General features: G+C 35.9%; 1 protein-coding gene across 1 annotated transcript; it reads right to left on the bottom strand.

The window, feature by feature from the left end:
• Positions 1-1686: 1686 nt before the first annotated feature.
• Positions 1687-23448, bottom strand: EXOC1L (exocyst complex component 1 like). The gene is made up of 3 exons (XM_072619277.1): positions 23246-23448; positions 7397-7527; positions 1687-2207 (listed from the first exon to the last, which is right to left on the bottom strand). The coding sequence occupies exons 1-3, from the start codon at positions 23364-23366 to the stop codon at positions 1941-1943; spliced, it is 519 nt and encodes a 172-aa protein (XP_072475378.1). The 5' UTR covers positions 23367-23448; the 3' UTR covers positions 1687-1940.
• Between the last annotated feature and the right edge of the window lie 466 nt (positions 23449-23914).

Genomic DNA, 23914 nt, shown 5'->3' with positions numbered 1-23914 from the left:
GGTAGGGAGGGCAAGAGCTGTGTCCAGTTATACTTTGGATCCATATGTTTTTTGACCTTCAGTTCTGCCAACTTCCTTCCCTTTTCATGTCTTCCACCATAAAAACAAACGGAACAAACTTGTCACTGGAGAGAAAGCCATATCAGGTTCTAAGAAAAAAGCACTAATGGTAGAATTATCACAACTGTTTCCTGTGTCTTTAAAAATACTACTGGCACTGATGAAAAAAACTTAGATTTCAGAACAAATGGCTGTTATTTTAGATTGTTCATCTATAGGAGTTGATTGTTTTATGGGTTTTGCTTCTTTGGGAAATTAATTGTCAGCTTTGGTTTTAACTAATCTTTATTTTACTTAGTATAGCATAAAACATGATTAAATATGAACTAGATTTCACTCAGTACAAAGAAATATCTCCAGAACCTCCATATTTATGTATACACAGGTGTATATACATATAATATACAAACCTGCGTTTATACATACATTCATACATAGTATAGATGTAACCAGTGTTTGGAGTATTTGGATTGACCTCCTGTGGGAAAAGGTCTGAAACCTAACTGTGAACTCTAGGAATTATAGGTCTCCCTTCCAGAGAGACTTAGACTGTAGTGCTTTCTGAACAAGATGGGAATAAAAGGTGGGCAAAAATTACCTTCAGCTATTGAATGAGACTGATGCTGAGAAAAGGAGATGGACAGAAGCAAATTCTGATGGAGGAGAAAGTCAGATGGACAGAACATGTGCATTTTGAATGGATGCACAAGAACACATTATTGAAGTAGCCAAATCTCCTCTGCCTAGTCAAAACTCTTGTTAAGCAATGTTACTGAATTGTTTTTCTCTGATTAAATTGTTTTTCTCTAATTAAAAATGAAGTGTTTTAATTACCACCCCCTACTTCCACCTGAAAATGGCAGACATTTACTTCCAAGTTTCTGTCTTCTTGGTCTCTTTATAAAACCAGATTTAACTCATATCTTTGACAGTGCCTTACCTTTAACATAAAATATGGCAAATCTAAACTTCTCTATAATGCATGCCTCTATATTAATTGAGGGCCGTGGAAAGAACAGTAGAAAATGCTGATGACTATTTTGCTAGAGCTAGGATAAAAATAGGTCATAAAATTAGATATCTCTCTAGAATGCTAGACTTTTCTAGCTGGACTAAGTCAATTGTGATTGAATTTTATGGTTCTGGTGTTAATTAATAGCTTTTAAATAGCAGAGAGACATGATCCACATAATCCAGGATCATTCCTTTAAGCTAAAATTTGTTGAATCAGATTCAGGTGTAGCATAAAAAGTAGGCACACATTGGGGAAGCCTATATCTCTGAAGTGAGAGATTTGGGGTAGATGTATAGACCAAGAGAAGGCTATGTTTCAGTTCTATTTCATGGGAAGAGAAAGACATAGTCTGAAAAGATTCTTTGCTTTTACATTTTTATAGTAGGAATGAAAGCCCTCATACAGCCAAACCTTCACATCATCCCCTGTTGGTTGTATGTATTTTCAACCATTATGTAAATTTTATTTAAATATTTTTAAAATTAGATAAGATCCACCCATTTAAAAACTTTTATCAGCCTCCATTTATCAGCACATCAAACTACATATTGAAATGAAGGCGTATCTTGATACCCCTAGTACTCTTTAGTAATTAGATAATTCATTCTTCATTCAGTAAACAATTTTATTTGTCATTTTTAGTTGACTCCTTCAAAAATTACTAAAGAGCAAATAGGTAGGCAGACAGAGAAACATAAAATGCTGAGTAGTTAAGAGTAAATAGAGATCTCACTTCATTCAATCAATTCATTTTCTTTTCACAAAAATATAGTTACAAATAAAGGGAGAGGAATTGTTAAATAACAATATTTAACATGGAAATTTTTTAAAATAGGAGACTGGTGAACGAAAGCAACATATGGAATCAAAGTGGCAGGGGACACAGAGAGAGACACAAGAGGTTGAAGGCATAGAAGCATATTCTCATAAGGACTAAACAGTCCTTGTTGTTGGAAGACCAAATTGAATCATCATTTATGTAGGTAGCATCAAAGTTCACAATTTGTAGGTCCTTTTTAAGATAAGCATGATTCAACTTGTTTACAGTTCGGGCAAAGGCATATTTAGAAGCACAACTATAAGCTTCCAAACGATAGACTTTCTTGAAATGCAGATCAAAAAATGGGTTATCCTAAAAGAGAGAGGGAGGAAAAGTCATTACTTTTGCCATAATCGCTGAGATAAATGCTACAGTGTCACTGATTCCCATTGCAGGATCTGTCATGTTTACTAGGCATTAAAAATATCAATATTAAGGATACTTTTAAAAGCCAGAAACAATCCTGCTAAACATGTTCACTTCATAATGAATGTTCCTATTTGATACTCCTTCCTCCCCTCCCCCTTTACCAACGAACTATAAAGTAAAATAATTCTAGTGGTACACATGTTCCCGTCCCACTGCCCTCATAGTACAAATAAAACACCATCTAGAACTATAGAATTACTAACCCTAGCTGTCCTTCCTTCTCAGTGTATGTGGACTTATTTGAAAATAGTAAGGAATATAATAATATGAACTTCCTTAAAGAATCCAAGGAGAGTCAAAAGGAGAGGTTTTTTTCCTTCCTCTGAATGGTGCGGTATTTTTACCATCCCAAGCTCAGAAGTGGAGCATCAAACTTTTTACCCTTTCTATTTTACATGCCGCCAATCTACTGCCTTTGAAGGATACAAGATTAATCCTGGCATGAAAGGTAAGCCAATTCATCTGTCATTTGACGTTATTGTTGGACCAAATCAAATCATTATTAATTTGATATTGACAATTTTATAAGTGCTTATTTTAGAAGACAAGTCCATTTTGTCCCTGTTGAAAAAATAATTTATTCTTCAATGAATTTGCATTCCCATGACGTTTTAAACTAATTTTCCTTCTAGTTTGTCAGTACTACTTTTTCATATCTCAGTTATGTCTAAATGGCCAAGTAGTTGTGATATCAACTTATGTACATTTTATTCAGGCATAACAATCCATCTACCTAATCCTAAATTATGTTTCATTTTGTAGTTTTCATTCTTAATTCTTCAGATCAGGATGAAAATGTTGTCTAGTAATGAATACATTGCATTATCCCTATATTGGATCTGTAGTTGCAACACAATGCTTTTTGCCAAGTTAACACAAAACTCCTTTGATTGAATCCAATGCATTTCTTAAAAGTCTTAAGAAGCACACTGAAGATATTTTAAGAAATATACACATTTGGTTAAGAAATATATGCATGTAATCTGGTCTAGCCCCCATGGTGTATTTCCTTATATCATAATAATCCTATGAGTAGGTGTAATAATGTTCCTACCACAACCTCCCCCCTCCAAAAAAAGACCTAAAAGACAGCCAACAGAAGGAGAAAAACTCAAATAAAAGCTCAAGTGTGCTGTAAAGGATATTATCAAAGAAATAAGTGATGAGGAATATATATATGAAGCAATCATGAAGCATGAGGAAAGGACAACCATGCACAAATTGTATTCTCCACTGGTATTTACACAAAGTCAAGAGAATGTTGGGATGTCTGCTGGCGCGTTGGGTGGACTCTTTGTGCTGATTTTAGGGGAAAACAGACAAATATTGTATGGAATGGGCAAAAATGGATTAGTTTTGACCTGAATCAAATGGGATGTTAATGAGGTCATGGATCCATGGGAATACAAGAGTATAAATATGATCTTAACAATTTATTCAATTTAAAATTTAGGCATAATTCAATTAGCTGAGCAAAGGACGATTGAATATGTGCATTTGTAACTTCTTTTTCATGTAGAAAAAAAAATGTAGGCTACCTCATGGTAGGTAAGAAATAAATCAGTGAAGGTTACTGAGGCCACTAATACTGTTTTATCAATTACTGCTGTATTCTGTCTTTCATCACCATAATATTTAAAACAATAGATGGGCAGGGAAAGCTAGAATATATCCATTTCTTAATTAGGCATAATTACATTTTATTTATTTTTTAATTGTGTTTTAAAAGACAGTAAATTTCATTATAAGGAAATGCTTCCTTGCACCAAGCCATCAACATTTTTCCTACATATATGTACATAGTAAACATTATTCCTTGTATCCACATAAAGAAAAATATTCCTCATGCTTCTGGGGTGCTTATAAATAATTAATATGTCACACAGTCTTTTAGTCCATCTGTTGAATCTCGGACACTTTAATTTCATAAGAGTTTAAAGATGAAAAGAAATGTAGAGATGATTTCATTGAATTATCTTATAAAACAGAGAAAGGAGCAGGTATCTAAAGGAGTAAAGTAGCCAGATTAATGTAATAGAGCTAGTAAGTGACAGATCCAGGAACAGAATTAGGATCTCCTAATTTTCAGACCAGTGTCCTACATCATGATGTTTCATGTTTGTGACAATTCACTTTTTAAGGGCCAGTCATGTGATTGCTTTTCCATAAATTTAGTTTTAATTCTATTCCACTTCAGTTCTGACCTCTTTCTGGTTCTAAACTCCTCTGTTTAGAACTACATGATTTTAATAAATGTGCTGATTTCTGAGAATTGAATTACAAGACCTGGGAGAAGACAAAATTCTTAGAACACTAGGTGTCATAAGCAAAGATCTGAGAGATGATAACCAATGATTTGGGGAGATCCAGAGTTCCCCCTTTTTCTATAGCCCTCATTTCAAAGTTCAGTCTCCTAGACATTACTGATAATGAGATTGGATTAACTTTCTTAACAATCTTGTTCAGATCCCACCCTCGTGGAGAAGCCGTTGAGCTATTCAGATTTGGGTAGGGATAAATTCTTTGAATAGATTCCCCAAGGTTGGGGGTAACCCAGAAGTAAATGATACATTCAAGTTCATTAGAACAGGCCTGATCCCTCATTGTAATATTCATTTTCTCATTACCTATTAATCAATCAAAGTTGATTGCCATCCTCTGAAACATTCACCTTTCTAAGAGCATTTGAGCTGTGAGTCTGTGGCCATAATGGTCTTTGGCATTCAAGAGTGCCACTGATCTTTTATTAAAAATGCTAGCATTATTAGTACAGTGACATTATCTAGAAATTATATCTCTTGAACTTTATAAGCACATATAATAATACTGAGAATGGGGATGTTGGATATAGTCCATATATCTTAGATTTCAGAAAAACATATCCCAAAAATTTTCAGAGAAAACACAGGAATAAACTTTTGATGGGAGAATCTAAAATGGGATATAGTTTATGAAAGAGGGGAGACTATAAAAATGAAATTTTGATATAAGAAGAAAAGCAATTTTTCTAAAGAAAATAATGGGGCTGTACAGGGGGCTCTCTGATCTCACATTTTACAAGGACATATGTAAGAGATGGAAAGATGGGTATCCAACATAGATTGAATGTGAAGAATGACGCAAATCTCTAAGAACAGCGTCAGAATGTCTAAGATCCAGAGTGGCTTGAGATTTGTGAATTACACTAAGAATGTGAAAGAGAATTTTAAAAAATAACCCCACATTTGGGCAAGAAGATGAAGAAGGAAGGGATTGCCTGATAGATTAGGAGCAAATAATGTTAACAGATGATGGAAAGAAAAGAAATTTTCAACTTTTTGCTTCTATTTTTTTAAACAAGGATAAACGATCTTTAAACTGGTAAAGACAAAGCAAATGTGGTCAATAGCCTTGATAAATGGATGGGGAAGTTGCTCCTTTAAATGACTCTAAGTGTCTAAACAAAAACTGTTTACATCTTGGATTATTAAAAGAAATTGAGGAAGTGATTAAACAATGACTGTTAGTAATGTCTGAAGAATTCTGGAGAAAAGAGAGATAAAGACTGCAGTTGGAGAAATATATTCCAAATTGTAAAGGAGAAAAGGGTAGATTCTTAAACTACAAAACAGTAACTTTTACATCAGTCTCCTGCAAACTCTAACATAGCTTACTAAACATTTAGAAAAGAGAGATAGTTACTTGGAGTCAGGATAGATTCATTATAGGATTATTAATGCCAAATTATCCAAATTTTTTCCTTTCTTTAAAAAATAGGATTATTAGACTGGTAGAGTAAAAGTATGCTGTAAAGTATATCTTCATTTCAGGAAAGCATATGATCATTTATTTCATGATATCTTTGGAGTCAAAATAGAGAATTTTGCATTGGTCCCTAGGAGAAGGTGGAGGCCCATTAGAAAGAGGAGAGAAATTCTTGACTGGTTCAGGGGACGTTGTATTTTTAATAATATAAGTACAACTTGTTCTGTGTCTGATGCCTTATGAACCTGAATGCTTCTTTAAATAGGGAGCTTATAGACTCCCTTTGGAGGGGGAAGGGAAGGTTACCATAGGCTGATATTCCTAGGCATTCTTATATAGAAGTAGATAAGCCAGACTGATACAATGAATGAGCTGCTGGACATATTTTGGAAAGTATGAGATACTACTAACATTCCCAGGTTTCATTTGTCTGAGAGCAGCCAAGCTAGGGAAGAGAGAAATCCTCAAAATTTAAACCCAGGTCCTTTCTGTCAGGAAAGAGCGTCTGATACAAGCATTATATAATCAAGTCTTGGCACTATATTCTATGTTGACAAACTGGGGAAAGTTTGACGAGGGCCACCAAGAATCTAGAAACCATGTCTAATGAGACTTATTGAAGAAACTGGAAATAGATATCCTGGAAAAAGGGATGACTTAAAGGAAATATGATGGTCTTCTACAGATGAACGAAAGATTATCATTTGGAAGAGAGATTGGATTTATTCTGTGTAGCTCCAGAGAGAAGCACTGATGACTGGAAGGTATAGGGAAACATATTTAAACTCAGACTGAGGAAGAACTTTCTAACAATTATGATTTTTTTTAAGGAAGTGATTAGAAGTGTTCAAATAGAGGTTACATAATAATCTTCCAAGAATAGAACAGATAAGATTCCTATATTGAATAGGAAGTTAGATTGCATGACCTCTAAGGTCCTTCCAATTATATTCTCTTAATTTAGTTGTGATCCCTGCTGGAAGGGAATGGAGGTATTGAGAGGTCATGTGGTTGTGAGGGGTGGGAATGAGGACAATAATGAAGACTGAACTGAGAGCAGGGGTAAACTCAGCTAATTTAAAAGTCAACCAGATAAGATTTTGAGATTTATAGGGAGAGTGATTGGGGAAACCTAGACTAGTTATTATGCTTAATAGAAAAGGTTTAAATATTAATGCACAAAAAATGGAACAAAAATACCAACCAACTCTTTTCACCAAAAGATCACTCATGAAATATATCTTAACAATGATTGAGTATCAGAAATATGTGTGGATACGGAAATTTAGCAGGCGATTTCAATATTTATATTATAAAACAGCACTTACAGTATCTGCTTCTTTTCCATCAATCATCTCCAGATCATTCAAAGACCATTTTTTGGTTACTTCATATTTTTCATCTAGACCTATTCTGTAGTGTTTCACGATAATTATTTTCACTTCTTCTCTTTTAGTCACTGAAAGATAAAAACTATTTAGTTTTCATAGGCTTTCACATGACAATGAAATAATTCAGTTTAATACTTTCTCTGATTGCACTCAAAGTGTTCTATTCTGTGTCCTTTAATGCTTTTGCTACAACTTTATGAATTATAGCAACATTGTCATTTATTTCAAGTAGGGAAATTGAAGAATCCTCAAGCTGGAAGGGACCTTAGAGATCATCTAGTCCAATTGATTCATTTTCAGACAAGGAAACTGAGGCCCAAAGTGGAGAACTGACTTGTTCAAGTACATTGGCAGCAGGTGTCAGAGTCAGATGCTGAATCTCACTCAATTCAGTGAACATTTGGCATACCCGACTCCCTCTAAATTGTAACTTATTTTTAGTCCAACCTGATCTCATTGGTGCATTGAGCTATTGGTAAGAAACTTTTTCTGCCAATACAGATAATGATTTTCTATGCAGCTTATGGTCTCAGAGATTTGCCTCATGGCACCAGAAAGTTAAATGACTTATACAGGCCTGCAACAGCTAGTATGTGACTTAGGACACAGATTTGGATCTTCTGAACTCTGCAGCCAGTTTTCACTCTCTCTCTACTACTTCCCTTAAATCACTATATTATTTTTTAAATCTGGAAAAATATAACATTAAACAATAAGAGAAACTTCAATTTCTAAGCCAACATCACCCTGGATCTACATTTATGTGCCGAGATGATCTGTACAGGCACCAACCAATGCTTACTTTTAATGTTATCTTACTTTTACTTACTTTTAACATTATCAAAAGAACTGAAATTTCATGTGTATGCTGTACTACTTTTGAAATAATAATCTCAGGCATCATGCCCCTCCTATACTTTCATGTATGATTTCTCAAGATTAAAATAGAAGTGTATGAGTAATTATTAACTACCTAGACAAAAATAAGTATTTTTAATAACACATATAACTTATGCTTTGAAGTTCATTTGCATGAGACTCTCCTTGTTGGTTGAGATTGACTATTCAATGCTCCTTGCAAGACTGAGGGTCAGAGTTGGTGAGAGCTTGGAGAAGCCATCCTGGTCTTCTGGCTTTGAGAGAAAAAATAAATTCCACACTGTCTTCAGATCCCTGAAGGGGAAGAAAGACTGGGAAAAGCTGACATGTAGAGGAAGTGGCATCTTGACCAAGTCCAGGGATGTGCTTATAAATGTTTAATTGCTGGCTCTCTCCCAAAATGCAAACAGTTTAATTGACATTATTAATATTGTCTTGATCACTTCCTGAAGTCTAGACAATGAACAAAACAATCATCAAGTTCTGATTTTTAGCAACTGCTAATTTCCTAGATGTAAATAGTCATGCTGAAAATTTAATAATCCCCTTTTTTTGAACTGATATAAGCTGGATCTAGCATACCATTAGTTCATGATGCCTGTGCTGTAGGTGGACAGACCCCCTCACCCCTGATAAGTTGAGAGAGAGGGAAAGACAGAGACAGAGACAGACAGAGAAACAGACACACACACATATAGAGAGAGGGAGATTGGGAGAGAGAGAGAGAGAGAGAGAGAGAGAGAGAGAGAGAGAGAGAGAGAGAGACTGTCTCAGTCTGGCAGGTTGAAAGATGCAGCACGTTTCAGCTATGCAACCAATGGGAAAGAAGCTGCTGCCACCCACACAGCAGGGGAAAACAGACTATCTTCTCCCAGAAGTAGGTCCCTTCTGTCTTCCACATGAGCGTTTCTATCTTTGGTGGTCTGACAATACAACAAAGCTGGTTTCTCATATACCCTTCAAATGGCTGTAGTATGATGGATTCAGATCCCTAAAGACTTTTTAAAAATTCATTAAGTGTAACAAAATTGATATTATTTAGTTCCAGTTGAAACATTTAAACATGCCCTTGAAATAAAATGTAAAGCAATGTTCCCTGGAGTTAAAATAACTCATTTATCATCACATATCAGTATTAAGTGTGTTAAGAACATAGTCCAGGAAGTTAGGTGGTATAGTAGATAGAGCACTGGCCTTGGAATCAGGAAGGTTTATCTTGATGAGTTTAAATCTGGGTTTAGACACTTACTGTCTGTGTGATCTGGGCAAGCCACTTAACTTTAACCCTTTTTAATTTAGTTCATCTGTAAGGTTAACTGGAAAAGGAAATGGCAAACCACTCCAATATCTTTGCCAAGAAAATCCCAAATGGGATCACAAAGAACTAGACATAACTGAAATGATTCAACAAAAAGGACAATGCCCAGAGTCCCTGAATCCTAGCATTATCAATCTATCAGCTGATAATCTATCAATTGATAAATCAATAACAATAAATCAATAAATCAATCTATCATTGATTAACTAATCAATAGGTATTTATTAGCTACTCATATGTCTTCTAACATGTTTAGGGTTATTGGGTAAACATGGAGAAAAAACAGTACAAAATAGTATTTAAACAAAGGGGAGTAAATGAAATGTTGCTGATTGTTAAATACAGAAGTAAATTCAGAAGAGGTAGAGATCTTTGGGGTTTTGAAGTAGCTGGGGAAAATCTTTGAAGAGAACAGAGGAATTGAATTTTTTATATAATAAGAAAAGATGAAGGTAGGCATTCTAGGTTGGGGGAGACAGAACTTGAAAAGCATACTCTGTTTTAAACTTCATGAGAAGCTTGGGTTCTTGAATGACCTGATGAAATTCCTGATTGCTTCTGTTCTCCTAAGGTCCTATTCTGATGATTCATTCTAGATCTTGTGTTATATTGATTGTATTTCCACAATACTCAAATTGTTTCTTTCTGGCTACTTGCAATATTTTCTCCTTGACCTGGGAATCCTGGAATTTGGCTACAATATTCCTGGGAGTTTTTCTTTTCAGATCTCTTTCAGGAGGTGATCAGTGGATTCTTTCAATATTTATTTTGCCCTCTAGTTCTAGGAGATCAGGACAATTTTCCTTGATAATTTCATGAAAGGTGATGTCTAGGCCCTTTTTTTGATCATGGCTTTCAGGTAGTCCCATAATTTTTAAGTGGTCTCTCCTGGATCTATTTTCCAGGTCAGTTGTTTTTCCAATGAGATATTTTACATTATCTTCTATTTTTTCATTCTTTTGTTTTGTTTTGTAATTTCTTGGTTTCTCATAAAATCATTAGCTCCATTCTAATTTTTAAAGATCTGTTTTCTTCATGAGCTTTTGAATCTCCTTATCCATTTGGCTAATTCTGCTTTTTAAAGCATTCTTCTCCTCATTGGCTATTTGAGCCTCTTTTGCCATTTAAGTTAGTCTATTTTAAAAGGTGTTATTTTCTTCTGCATTTTTGGGGTCTCCTTTAGCAAGCAGTTGATTTGTTTTTCATGATTTTCTTGCATCACTCTCATTTCTCTTCCCAATTTTTGCTCTACTTCCCTTACATGATTTTCAAAATCATTTTTGAGCTCTTCCATGGCCTGAGACCATTGAATATTTTTCTTGGAGGCTTCGGATGGAGGAGCTTTGACTTTGTTTTCTTCGGTTTGTATGTTTTGGTCTTCCTTGTCACCAAAGTAAGATTCTATAGTCTGATTCTTTTTTTGATTTTTACTCATTTCCCCAGCCATTTACTTGACTTTTGAGATCTTTGTCAAAGTAGATCTCTGCATCCAGTGGGGGTGGGGGGTGTACTGTCAGCTGCTTGATTCCCCCACAATCTGTGCACCTAGAGCTCCAGAAACAGTGGCTGCAGCTACCCCTGCAGCTGCTGTGGCTGCAGTGGGTTCCTCTGGCCCCTCCCTCCTCTGCAGCCCTGGGACTGGGGCCGGACAACTCCACTCTCCTGCACTGGTCCCACAGACTTTTCCCACTGACCTTCCAATTTATCCTCAGTATTCTGGGGTCATGAAGCCTGGAAACCACCACAGGTGTGAGATATTCAGTCTCCCCAAGGCCTTCTCAGGTCCTGTCTGTGCTGATACAGCTCACATTGGACCGAGTTCTGCTCCCAGGGTGTTGAGATAGACACCTTCCAGAGACCTTCCAGGCTGTCTTGGGTTGGAGATTTGCTTCACTCCATCATTCTGTGGGTTTTGCAGCTCCAGAATTTGTTTAGAGCCATTTTTTACAGATATTTGGCTGGGCTTGGGAGCAGAGCTCTAGAAAGTCCCTGCTGTTACTCCTCCATCTTGGCTTTGCCCCACTCTGATGATTCATTCTGACTAGGTGATCTTGAGTTCTTGAAGACCATACCAATAAAATGCAAGCTCTGGAAAATTCTACCAAACTAGGTCAAGTACTTGGTTGTATGTATTGTCTCAGGACCAGATTACTTAAATTCTTAGAGGTTCATCAGTAGCTTAGCCCTTGGGTCATAAATTCTTTAACCCTTGCAGCTTCCTAAAAACTCTATATCAATTGAGAAGGTACACAAAATGTTGACATTGCATAGTCTTGAAACAGTGGTAAGCAGTGGTTGACATTATAATTTCTTGAATAGTGGAATGAAAGTCCTGTTTTAGAGAAAATAGTCTGACAATGGCATACAGGATAAACTGGAAGGGAAAAAAAAGGTGAACTAGTAAAATGACCAGTTAGGACACTTTTGAGAGTGATCTAGTCATGAAATGTTGAGTGTCTGTAAAGGCACTGGAAATTAACAGAAAAATCTGAAAAGACTTTTCAATGAAAGAGAAAGGGACATAATGACAATAAGATATAGAAAAGTAAGGACAGGTAGCAGATATGACTGCAAGTTTTTTTAGCCTGGGCAAATTGAAAAAGAGGTATGGGGAGAAAGGCACTGAGTTTAGTTTTTAATATTCTTATGCCACAAAAATTCTAGCCAAATGCCATGAGACATCCTTTAAGGTTCAGAAGGTGAGAGGGTTGTTAGAGGGGCATTGAAAACTGTAGCAGATGATCAAAAAGTCTTCTGTTTGGAATCTTCCAATGGTAATTGCTTTTCTTCAGCTACATTTTCATTTGCTGTGACTTTCTACTCTGTGTTACACAACCAGGTCAATGACTCCAATTTTCTCTATTGCATTGACTGTGATTCATCTCATTTTCCACTTTGGCGTGATCCAGTTTGCCATCAAATATTCCTATCTTGAGATCCACTACAAGTGTGACTAGCTTGAGGTTACTAGGGTTGTACTCTTAGCCACTATTGGTAAGTCCCTTGAGCCTTTCTTTCGGGCCCCTTATAAAGCCCATCAGTCCTAGACTCCTACTGGTTAAAAAGAGGACGCAGGGCAAAGAATAGAGCCTTGGACAATGTCAAGAGTTAGGAACAAGGCAGAGGGTGAGGTAAGAGTAAAAAGCACAAAAGGAATCACCCAAGATTTAGGAAAATTAGAGAAGCTCAGGCTCATGGAAATGAAGAGATGAGAGAGTTTCAATGTCAGTCATGTGAAATGACTTATGGTGCTTGAAGGTGCTAAGAAAAATCTTTGAATTTCCCCAGGAGGAAATCACTGGTCACTTACATGAAAGCCATTTTGATATAGTATTCAGGGCAGAAGCTAGATTATAAGAGAAATGGAGGAGAAGTGAAAGTAATAGTATAGATTTTTGTGGAAGGTACTCCAAAAGATTAATGAAGATAAAATGGTCAGATGTAGGGCTTTGGGTTCTCCTTCTTTTTGCATGGGATGAGCTGTGAATGTATGAAAGTGGAAGGGGAGGAGTTTATAGAGAAAAAAAGTAAAGGCCTTACGGGCCAAGAGGATAAATGAAGGAACCCCATCTTGGAGGTGATGAGAAGGGATGGGGTTCAAAGTTCAGAAACAGTGGGAGTTTTAGAAAGAGGATAAAATTTCTTCTTCTGAGATTAGCAGTGTCCAGCACATAGGCACTTAACAAAATGACTTGATCTGGGTTAAAAAACAAAAGTGATTACAAGGCACAGCCAATGATATTCTGAGATGAAAAGATGTAACAACTTTGGTTAGCCAAATTTAATTTAATTTAAGCATGCTTACTACTGACAATAAGATGTTGGATTTGCTCCCAAAGTGGATCATTTAGTATTATATTTACAAAAACTATATCACATGTAGAGCTAGGCATTTTGTAAATATTTTCACATTTATCACAACGATGATAAAGCAGAAGGGAATGGATGAAATTGTTCAGAAACATTGAAAAATGTACATGTTCAAACTTAACTTTGGGTAACTGTATACTCAAGGAGTAAGATGTTGTTTTTAAAAATAAATTATCTAGAAATATTTTTTATTCAAAACAGTATAGCTCTTTAAGGTTTGCAAATTACTTTGTGTATGTTATCTCATTAGTTTCACACTATAAAAAACAAAACCAAAATAATGTTTAAATTAGTTTTTTTAAATAAGTGGAAAACTTCTGAAATTTTAATATTTCTAAGGCAATTCTATTTTTATTTCTCATATCTATTTGTATAATTTCATGCTCAGAAAACTAGTTTGCTAGTACTTAGCACAGTGTTGTTAAGCCCAAAAATTACAGCTAACATTTATCTATTTTTTTAAGATTTACAAGTACTCCACATCCATTATCACATTTGGTTCTGTAGATATTTCTGTCTACACTTTACAGATGAGGAAACTGATATTTGATTATTAAATGATACCCATAATCACATAGCAGCTAGTAAGTATTGGAGGCAGAATTTGAACGTGGGTCTCTTCTAATTCCATTCATTATACTATGTTACATCTATAAGTGTCTTAATAAATGTTTGTTTAATTGAAATTGATCTTACATGAGTGCTTAACAGTACCACTGATGTCAAACTAAGAGGAAACTAAGTATTTAAACACTTTGGGAAAATTCTGTGGCATAAAGGAAGCATAAATGCTTTAATTTGACAAAATAGCCTCTTTGGAGCCTATGAGACTCTAAGAATATTCCTAAGCCAAGAACCAAAGAGTCCATTTTGGCTGGAGTTGGCCCAGCCTGTAATCTCCATGCATGCATTCTGCTGCCAACAAAATTAAATTGCAATATGGGTATTAATGCAAGAGCAAAATGGAAATTTATCACATTCTCTTAAAACAGAAATGTGTTTAGATAGATAAAACATCATCGGATTGGTTTTAATAGCATCAGAAGTAGAATTGCATAATAATTGCATAATAACTATGGTGAGTAAAAGGATATTCTCCCAGGGAATCATAGGATCAAGCTAATTGAGATGCAATGTTTTACTTGAATTTTCTTCCTTCCTTCCTTTCTTTTTTCTTTCTTTCTTTTTTTAGGATTATAGCCTTCATTTCATGCCCATCATTTATCTTAATTTGTAATTGTAATACACTTTCTACTTTACAAATGCCTTTTGAAATGCCTATCCTTTAGCTACTGAATTGAAAGGAGTTAGGTCAATTGAACAAAAAGTTGTTGATCAATTGGAAGAGAAGGTATCTCAGTTTGTGGCAAGCTATATAGAAATGTTCCTATCAAAATGAATGTCTGATCTTTAACATTTAGTGGTTAGTGTGACAGTGGGCAAGAATGTTTTGTGTGAACCTTACTTAGAATAAAGGAGTTTACATTTAGTGTTTGGACTACTAATATTGTAATGGTTGCTGTGGTTGCGTTGGTCACCAACAAACTAACCAAACCATCTGACACTAAAGTATGAGACACTGGGGAAACTGATGAAGTGTTGAGGTTTATTAAAAAAGTGATCACTGGAATTCTGCCAAGCAAGGTATTTAAAAAATTTTTTTCTAGAAGGAAGAGCCAACTTTACATCTGTGCTAGATTGGATCATCAAGATGGAGAGAAGAAGGATGACTTTGTTGCAAACAGTAGCCCTAGGGAATTCAACTTGAACTACCTGATGAGGCTTCTGAAAAGTGTGTTTTTTATATGCAGGGATCCAAAACTGAGAACCCATGAGGCTATGACCTATCTTTTACTGTATTTGCTATTGTAATTCACTGTAGTTTAGTCTTTTATATCCACCAAAGGTAGGATAAAATTGGGGATGGTGAAGTGGAAAAATGTTGGAATTGGAATCAAGGGACAGAGATTCAAGTGTGATTTGCTACTTCCTATCTCTATGGCCTTGGGCAAATCAATGAACTCTTTGGGCCTCAGTTTTGTTATCTATAAAATGGGGTGGGGGTGGGGGATGAGACTTGATGATCTCTGTGCTCCCTTCCAGCTCTAAAACTATGATCTTATTAGCTTGGCTTAGATTTTAGAACTGATAGTTCGTCATTACTAGTTCCTCAAGTACTTCACATGTGCTCAAGGTCTAAGTAAGTATCTTGGACTTTGGGAGAAGTTGGCTCATTTGTAATTAATTTGTAGTTAATTTGTTGATTAACTTGTGACTTTCTATCAGTTCTGAAATCTAACATTATAAAAGTTAAGAGATGAAAGTAGTATATTAAAATGGAGTATTCACCAAAATCCTTGTTAATACCTATAATTTTATGTGTCAGGTATGTGTATGTATTTTATAAGACTATGGACTAGATCTGTGGTTTGACTGCTAGTGGGAGCATCTAGGTAAAGAAACTCCTTCTACTGATGTAGCTAGTCACTTTCTCTGAAACTTATATTATTAGAAAGTTAGATAGAGCACTGAGAGATTAAACCACTTGTCAAGGATCGTGAGGCCAGTATGGATCAGTCAGAGGGCTTGAACCCAACTCTTCCATATTTGGAGACTGTCTGATACGTTGTAGAGAAACTCTAATAGGAGTGACCCACCATTTCAAACTAAGACCCTAGCTTGACTCAGATCTGCAAGTACAAAACATTTCATTTAAACTCTCCCACAGAGACTTATAACAATATGGCACAAATGCAATTTGGTCTAGTAAGTGTGTATGTGTGAGGGAGTCCAAGCGTTGTGATGTGCAAAGTATAGTTAAATGTTGAGTGTTTTATATGTTTAATTTTTTCAAACTTTCTCTTATGAAAAATGAAAGCTTTTCATGAGCAGAAAGTAATGTACTAAAAGCTCCAGATACCTGTCTCCTGTGGTTAGTGTTATTTTACTGCATTTTCATCTTTAAGCTTCCCATTCTTCTGACCTGAATCTTGCTAAAAGGAGCATGACTGCTGTTGTCAAGAGAAACTCTGTTCTCATATGTTTTCTTTTTGTCTGTGGAATTTCTGTGGATTGTTAAAACTAGTCCCAATTTAAAATTGGCCTTTGGCTGCTCCTTTTTAGTCAACAGTAACCTAAATTCATATCTCCAAATTTACTTAGACTCTTTTCAAATGTATCTAATGGTCTCCTCTTATTTCTTGTTACTTGCTCCATAAGGACCACAGTATTAGAAATGATTTAATGAAATCGTTTGTCACCCTAATTCACGGCATTTTTGTTTGCTATCTGTGTTCTGTATTCATCACACAGAGAGGGACAGATAGTAAATATGCACAGAACTGGCCTGTGTTGTCTTTAGAATTTTAGTGTGTATCACTAATTTTCAATCTAGAATCTTTGGAATGTTTTTAAAAATGTTTTTAAACATTTAAAAAAAATGTTAGTGTATTTCTAAAATAAAATAGCCTATTTAAATGGTTTAAAAAGTTGCTCCAATGTATTTTTAAAAAATAAAAAGTGTTTTCTTCACTTTTCTGGACCTTGACTTTCTCATCAATTGAAAAATGGGGATTGGATTAGAGCATGGTCTGTAAGGTCCCTTCCAGTCCAACAAGCTGTAAAGTTTTATGTGTCAAATGTGTGTGTGTATGTGTGTGTGTGTGTGTTTGTGTTTTATAAGGATATGGACTGGATCTGTGATTTAATTGGTAGAGGGAACCTCCTAGGTTAGGAGTTATTCTATACTAAGCTATGCTGTATAGTGCTATGTTATATATTACTATTATCATCCTTCTCACCCTGTATTTCCTATCCCACTTTGGATCATATTTTATTAAGCTTTATTTCTTTTTTTGTATGTTACAATTTTTAACAGTAAAAATACAAGCTACTTGAAGACCACAACTATTTCATTTTTTTGTCTTTGTACTCCCAGAATAGCACCCAGTTCTGTGCATATTTACTATCTGTCCCTCTCTGTGTGATGAATGCAGTACACAGATAGCAAACAAAAATGTCATGAATCAGACTGACAAATAATGTTTTGCATGTAGTATGTATAGAGAACAGACTTGTGATTTCACTGGCATAAAGAATTCTTATGTAAGGAAACTTCCTTCTTCAATGCACTTGGCACCTTCTTTGCAATTTTTGTCTGGAGTATTGACAGGTTAAGTGACTTGCTGAGAGTCATAAAATCAGTGGGACTTGAAACCAGGTCTTCTCTCTCATTTCAATGCTATTGGGCCATGCTGAATCTCAAATGTTGAATTAAATTGAATGTGACTTCATTTCATGTCTTCAGAGATTTTTTTTTTAACTTTTTGGCATTTTAGATTACTGCTTTAGTGATTATCCTTAGTATAGTGTTTTGTACACAAGAGATTTGAGGCACCTGGTCTTTCCACAGAAGAGGAAACTTTTCATTGTCTGGGATAGTTAAGTACTTAGTAGAAAGTAATCTCATAGATACAGAGAATGAATTCTGAGGAGGAACCACAAGCTGAGTGTAGTCCACATGTAGTTAGAAAAAGGTTGCTGCTTCCTAATGTATTTCCTTTCTCCTGCCAATCTCAATAAATTACAGAAAGGAAGGATGAGAAATAGGTGGAAGAAATATAGGAAGCATGGGGAGCATCAGGGCGTATCTGTTTATATATACATATATGTATGTGTATTTACCTACTTATCTTACAGTTACATGTACTTTTTAGTGTATTACAGAAAAAACTGACTAAAGTTATTTCTAAATCATTTGTTTTTAGGAATGTACAAAATACAAAAAGTAAGCAAATTTCAGAGAAGAAAAAAATAGTAACTTGCTAAGAGAAAAGTGTACATTCCTTTTGAGGTCCCTGAAACTGAAACAAACAAATGAGCTGATTTGTTCTCATGGATTTCGAAAATCACAAGAGTTTTAGGGGTACAAAGATTAGGAGCTGTATCGAACAAGGGAGTATCACATGATGATATTCTACTTGAAATTAACTTCTGTTTAAAGTATAAAAGGATTTATTTTACTACCTATGAAATTGTATAGGTTTATACTGAAGGATATTTACTAATGTACAGTATACTAAATGAGAGATGGCCTGGCAATGGCCTTGGCTCCAAGTCATACATCAGATGTATACTGGCTATTTGACCTTGGGTGACACTAAATTTCTCATAGCCCATAGACGATAATCTGTAAGAGGCAGATCAGATATCTAACTATACTGGGAGAGGGAGTTTCTTCACTGAACGTTCCCTATGTCAATGAAATCACAGGTATAGTCCAAAATATAAACCACACTAAATGTAATAATTTCAATCATACGAACACATTTCCCTTATCCTAATTACTGTATTGTTGAACTTTAGTTGAAGTTATGATATGTTACAGTATATTAAAACTGGAAAGAAACTGTTTCATTTTCTAGATGAAGAAAACTGAGGCCTAAAGAGGTTAAGTGAGTTTCACAAGCTGATGCAGTCAGTTGGTGGTGGATACAGTACTGGACCTAGAGTTAGGAAGACCTGAATTCAAATCCTATCTTAGAAACATATTAGCTATTGACCCTAGGGAAATCATTTAACCTTTTTCTGCTAAGTTTCCTCATCTGTGAAATGGGGAAGATAATAATAGTGCTGGGTTGCTGTGAGGATCAGAGGAGATAACATGTGTAAATGCTATGTAAACCCTAAAGTGCTATCTAAATGCTTGCCCTATGAATACTGAGCTCCTCACTCCTAGCTCACTGCTTCTCCACTCCCCACCTTCTTACATTTCAGAAAAAAAGTCCTCCAATTGAGGGTTGTGATAAAGTTTGAAGAGAATTCAGTAGGATTAGGGAACTGTGCTTAGATCCACTCTGTAGCTAAAATCAGGATAGCTTTCCTCTCCCTCTAGGCACCTTTCCTTCTGAAAATCCCATTATCATCATCTCTCTATCCCACACCTACCTGTTATCATTTGACTCTCTGCCTTTCCTATTCCTCTGTGTCCTCAACTCCCATCCCCTCTTCCTCACATAGGGACCAAGGTGAGAACTCAATCATTTCTGAAGGGAGACCAACACCAGCCCAAGCTATTCCTCTCCTATAATGGTCTATGCTACATCACTTAACATATATTTAGTTGTAGTTTTTTCCCTTTACTACAATTCGTCTAGGGGTGAGGGTAAAATACAGTATTAATTCATGGCTGCCCTTGTGGTATTTATTAGCTCCATGTCCTTAAACAAGCTACTTTCACACCCTCATCTGTAAAATGGAAAAAGAAATAATACATCCATTGCCTGTGTCCCAGGATTAGGGTGAGAATGAAGTCAAATAAACATGCATTGATTAAGTACATGCTACATACCAGGCACTCTGTTAAGCACTGAAGATATATTAAAAGAGGCAAAATTAGTCCTTGAGCTCACAGTCTAACAGGGGGATACAACATGCAAACCACTCTGTATATACAAACTAAATACAAGATAAATTGGAGATAATCAATAGAGGAAAGCCATTAGCACTACAAAGGAGTCAGAAAAGCTTCCATAGGATTATATCGTGGCTTGGGTATTAGTTTTTTCGTGTATGTTAGTTTTGTCTCTCCATCTGGTTCCTAAATTCCTTGAATGCAGAGATCATATCTTGCTCCTTTTTAATCTTGTTTCATAGTGCCTAACAGAGTTGTGAACATACCATGGAAGCTCTGCAAATATAAAGTTTCTCCATAGTTTGAATCAATTCAACTAAATGTTGAACTGAATTGAATAGCTTAATGACTTGGAAATCAAGAAAATACATTTTTTTCTTACATTTTAAGTGAGATTTGAGAGTAGAAAGGAGGGGAAAGGAGTCCTTTTGAGTTACTGGAGACATCAAAGGACTTGTGGCACGAACAATATTTTGAGAACTAGCTTTAAATGTTCTATTACCCAACACAGGGAACAGGGACTGAGTCTGCAATTTCATTGGTACAGAGAATTCTCAAATGAGTAAACGCCCTCTAACAATGTAGGTCCATACCTCCTCTTCAACTTATAGTCTTAGAGATTTATCCAGAGGACTGAGAAGTATGGGCCTTGGTTCCTATAGCTAGTGTCCATGGTAGGACCTGACCTCACCTCTTTTTCAGGTTCTAGATCAATTCTCTCTCCACTATGCCACACTGCCTGTCATATGACCTAAGAATGGGTAATCCCATTCTAGGAAATAAAAGAATGTTAACTTCGTCAGCTAACATTTGATTACAAAACATATTTGACTAATTGGATGTATGAGTTCTTATGATTCTTCCCTTACATTATGAAAGTATATTAGTGTACAGTGCTAGATAATGGAAAGGCCATTATCATTGTACAATCCCCTCTATTTACCCCTCTGGGCTTCAGCTTTATTATCCATAAAATGAGGAGTAATAATACACTACTTACTTCACAGAGCTCCCCGTATGGATACAATGAACCATTTAAAACACTTTGTATAAAGTTCCATAGATATGGATACTATTGTTATTATGACTCAGTTTCAATAATGGAGTGCTAAGTTATCTCTGTCTTAAGATTTTGAGGGTAGTGGTTTGTGTATGACAGTGGACCTAAGGTTCAATGCAACTGATTATTTTATTAGGTTCCCACAATTTACACTCATCTCTCAAAAATCATTAGTAAATGCTCTTTTATTGTTTGCTGTGAAACTAATAAAGAGGTCTTAGTACCTTCTTTTGAAATAAATGATTCCTTTTCAGTTATTCTGCGGGGTTATCATTGCTGTCCAAGGATAACTGCTTACCAGTATCAACGAACAATTGTCTAGAACTGTGGCTCATCCAAAAGGTGAGAAGGGAAGAGAGAGGGTTAAATATACATACCACAGCTTAAATACTTTCCTGAGACCAACAGTTTATTCATCAAGACAAAGGAACTCTTTGCTTTCACTTTTTTCCTTATTCTAACTTGCTCCTCGATTTTGTTGTCTTTCCCTTAGAGTTTTGATTCCACTGGTTGGATCCCTTTCACTCATTATTGTGACTGCATCATTTTAGCACACACACATTCCTCTTCTTGCTTTTGGCCTTTTTCCTGTACTCTATACTGGATAATCTGATAATCAATTTCTTTCTACTCCCAAGGCCCACCTTTGTCTCTAACTAACTCAGTTTACATGAAACTGGACCCTATGAAAGCATGGCCCAGAAGGCCTCAGCTAATGTCAGACATTTCCCAGTTACACTATACTGATAGTTGGGGGTAGGAGAAGAAGAGACACAGAGTAGGGGAGTCCACAGTAAGAGTATTTGAAAACTCTTAGCATCTGTAGATGTTCTTCTGTTTGGACATAAACTACAGTAAGCTGGTCTTTGAGAAGGTTGCTGATGACCTAAGGAAGGGCCAGAGGAAAATCGTTTCCTATATTATTTTCTTTCTTCCTACTCCCTTGAAAAGTTAGAGAAGTTTTGCTGTATATATAACTTAGTAATAGCTAGGATTCACATCTACGTTCAAAAGTCATGTTGTAGATGAAGCAAACCATAATTAGAAATGTAGTAGGCATCTAGTAGTAGAAATCCAGTTGGCAGACTAGTTAATATAGACCTTTAGAATTCTAATTGCTGCTTCTACTTGCACAATATTTGTAAGCTATCCATTATACTATGTGCTCCTTGGGAGCAGGGGTCATCTTTTGTCTTTTATCTCCAGAGCTTAACACAGTGCCTGGCATATAGTAGGTGTTTAATAAATACTTACTGACTGAATATGCATAAAATATAAATAGTAGAGAAACAAAGCCCAGTATAAACTAAGTGATTCTTGGCTAGAGGATAATTTGCCAATTTTTTAATTTGCCTTTTTTATAATATTATCTTCTTTTTGTTAAAATCCCTAAAGCAGTTAATTTGCAATTATATACATATATATATTCAAGAGAAAGTTTCTCATTACTTTTCCATCTTTACAACCTACTTACCATCAAAAAAGTATCATAACAGAGAGCTTTAAGAAAAGAGGTGTTTTTTTTAATAGTGTTGTTTTTAGAAAAATAATGAGAGATAACATGTCAGTGAATAAAGAGTGAGTCAGACTTGAGTCCAGCAGATCTAGGTTCTGCCACTTAACCTCTAATACTCCAGGAACCTCTCTACTGACACTCTAGGTGTAGAGAAATTGAGGTCTTACTCGGGTAAAAAGTTTCCACATCTGGTAGTTCTACCAATGAAAGCACAGTTTCAGTCTCTATTCCTTGAAAAAAAAATAGTTCAAAACTTAATTTCCATCTGACAATTAAGGACTCATTTCTTGTTCCTCAAGAGAAAAGAGCAATCCACTCCCCTAAATGGGTAGTAATTGAACGAAATAGTCCAGCCCCTCCATTATTTAAAACCATAAGGATAATTCTTTGCTTATAAAAAAAATCTTCTGCTAATACAATGACCTGCAAAGAAAATGCACAGGATAGCTTCTTGGATACTAAGTAACCCAGTACATTTTGAGGTTTGTTTCTAAACAATTAGCTAAAAGGTTTTTCCATAGCACAAGGTACACTGAATTTTTTGGATTTTGCCATTCAGTAGAGACTTGGTTCTCAGCACTAGCATGGTTGAACTTACACTCATTAGCAAATCCAAGCACAGTAACTCTGTCAAGTACTAAGTTCATTTCCCTCTAACACCCACTGTCTCATTGAATGCTCCTAAGAATAGGGCTTCCTTAACACAAAGAAGAATCCAACCGGTAAGTTACCTGATACACAGAGGTAGTATCTATCCTGGGCTGGGAATTCAATTTCGATAAATTCATAGAGATGCTGTGAGAGAGGTTTGAACAGTTTCTTCTCCAAATCCTCTTTTACCAGAGATGACATTTCCTTCAGTTCAATTAAGATTGATGCCTTGGTTCAAGCTTGTTTTCTGTCTTTCTTTGGCTGGCTGGATCCCTTGTTCTGAGCTGCAGCTGGTCTATCAGTATTGCCTACCTTTTGCTCCTCAAATTCCCACAGATTCCAATCTCTCCTGATATTTCAGCCAGAGCCAGGATCCAGGATTTGGAGCAATTTCCAACTTCTCAGACTCCTTACTGCAGCATCAGCCGCAACAGTGGTGGCCCTACCATCACACTTCAGCATCCAGAAGGCTTCCCTTGGCTGTTCATTTGTGGTTTGTTGATAGGAAAGTATATTGACAAACATCGGCAGGTATAAATGTGGAGCTCCTTGGCTTTTCCAGTCCTGAAGCTTCCCCCTCCCCTTTCATATCAATATTCAGAGGAAGACCACTTCTTTAGTTTGATTCCATTACACAGAGCAGCTGTCTGGCTGTATTGATTGAAATCCTCTTCCATTAAGAACTTTGCTATCAACTGGCAAGAGAAAAAGCAGCATTGCTTGCTCCCAACACTCCCCACAAGTAGGGC

This window comes from Notamacropus eugenii, chromosome 6 (assembly GCF_028372415.1).
Source record: "Notamacropus eugenii isolate mMacEug1 chromosome 6, mMacEug1.pri_v2, whole genome shotgun sequence".
Taxonomy (NCBI): Eukaryota; Metazoa; Chordata; class Mammalia; order Diprotodontia; family Macropodidae; genus Notamacropus; species Notamacropus eugenii.
The sequence above is the reverse complement of the archived record's forward strand: the minus strand, read 5'-3'. Positions and strand labels throughout refer to the sequence as shown.

Coding starts and splice junctions, on each gene's coding strand:
- EXOC1L (XM_072619277.1), bottom strand. CDS start 23,366: ATGTCATCTCTGGTAAAAGAGGATTTGGAGAAGAAACTGTTCAAACCT. Junction 7,528..23,245: donor ATACTACCTCTGTGTATCAG/GTAACTTACCGG, acceptor TTTATCTTTCAG/TGACTAAAAGAGAAGAAGTG. Junction 2,208..7,396: donor ATGGAAAAGAAGCAGATACT/GTAAGTGCTGTT, acceptor TCTCTCTTTTAG/GATAACCCATTTTTTGATCT.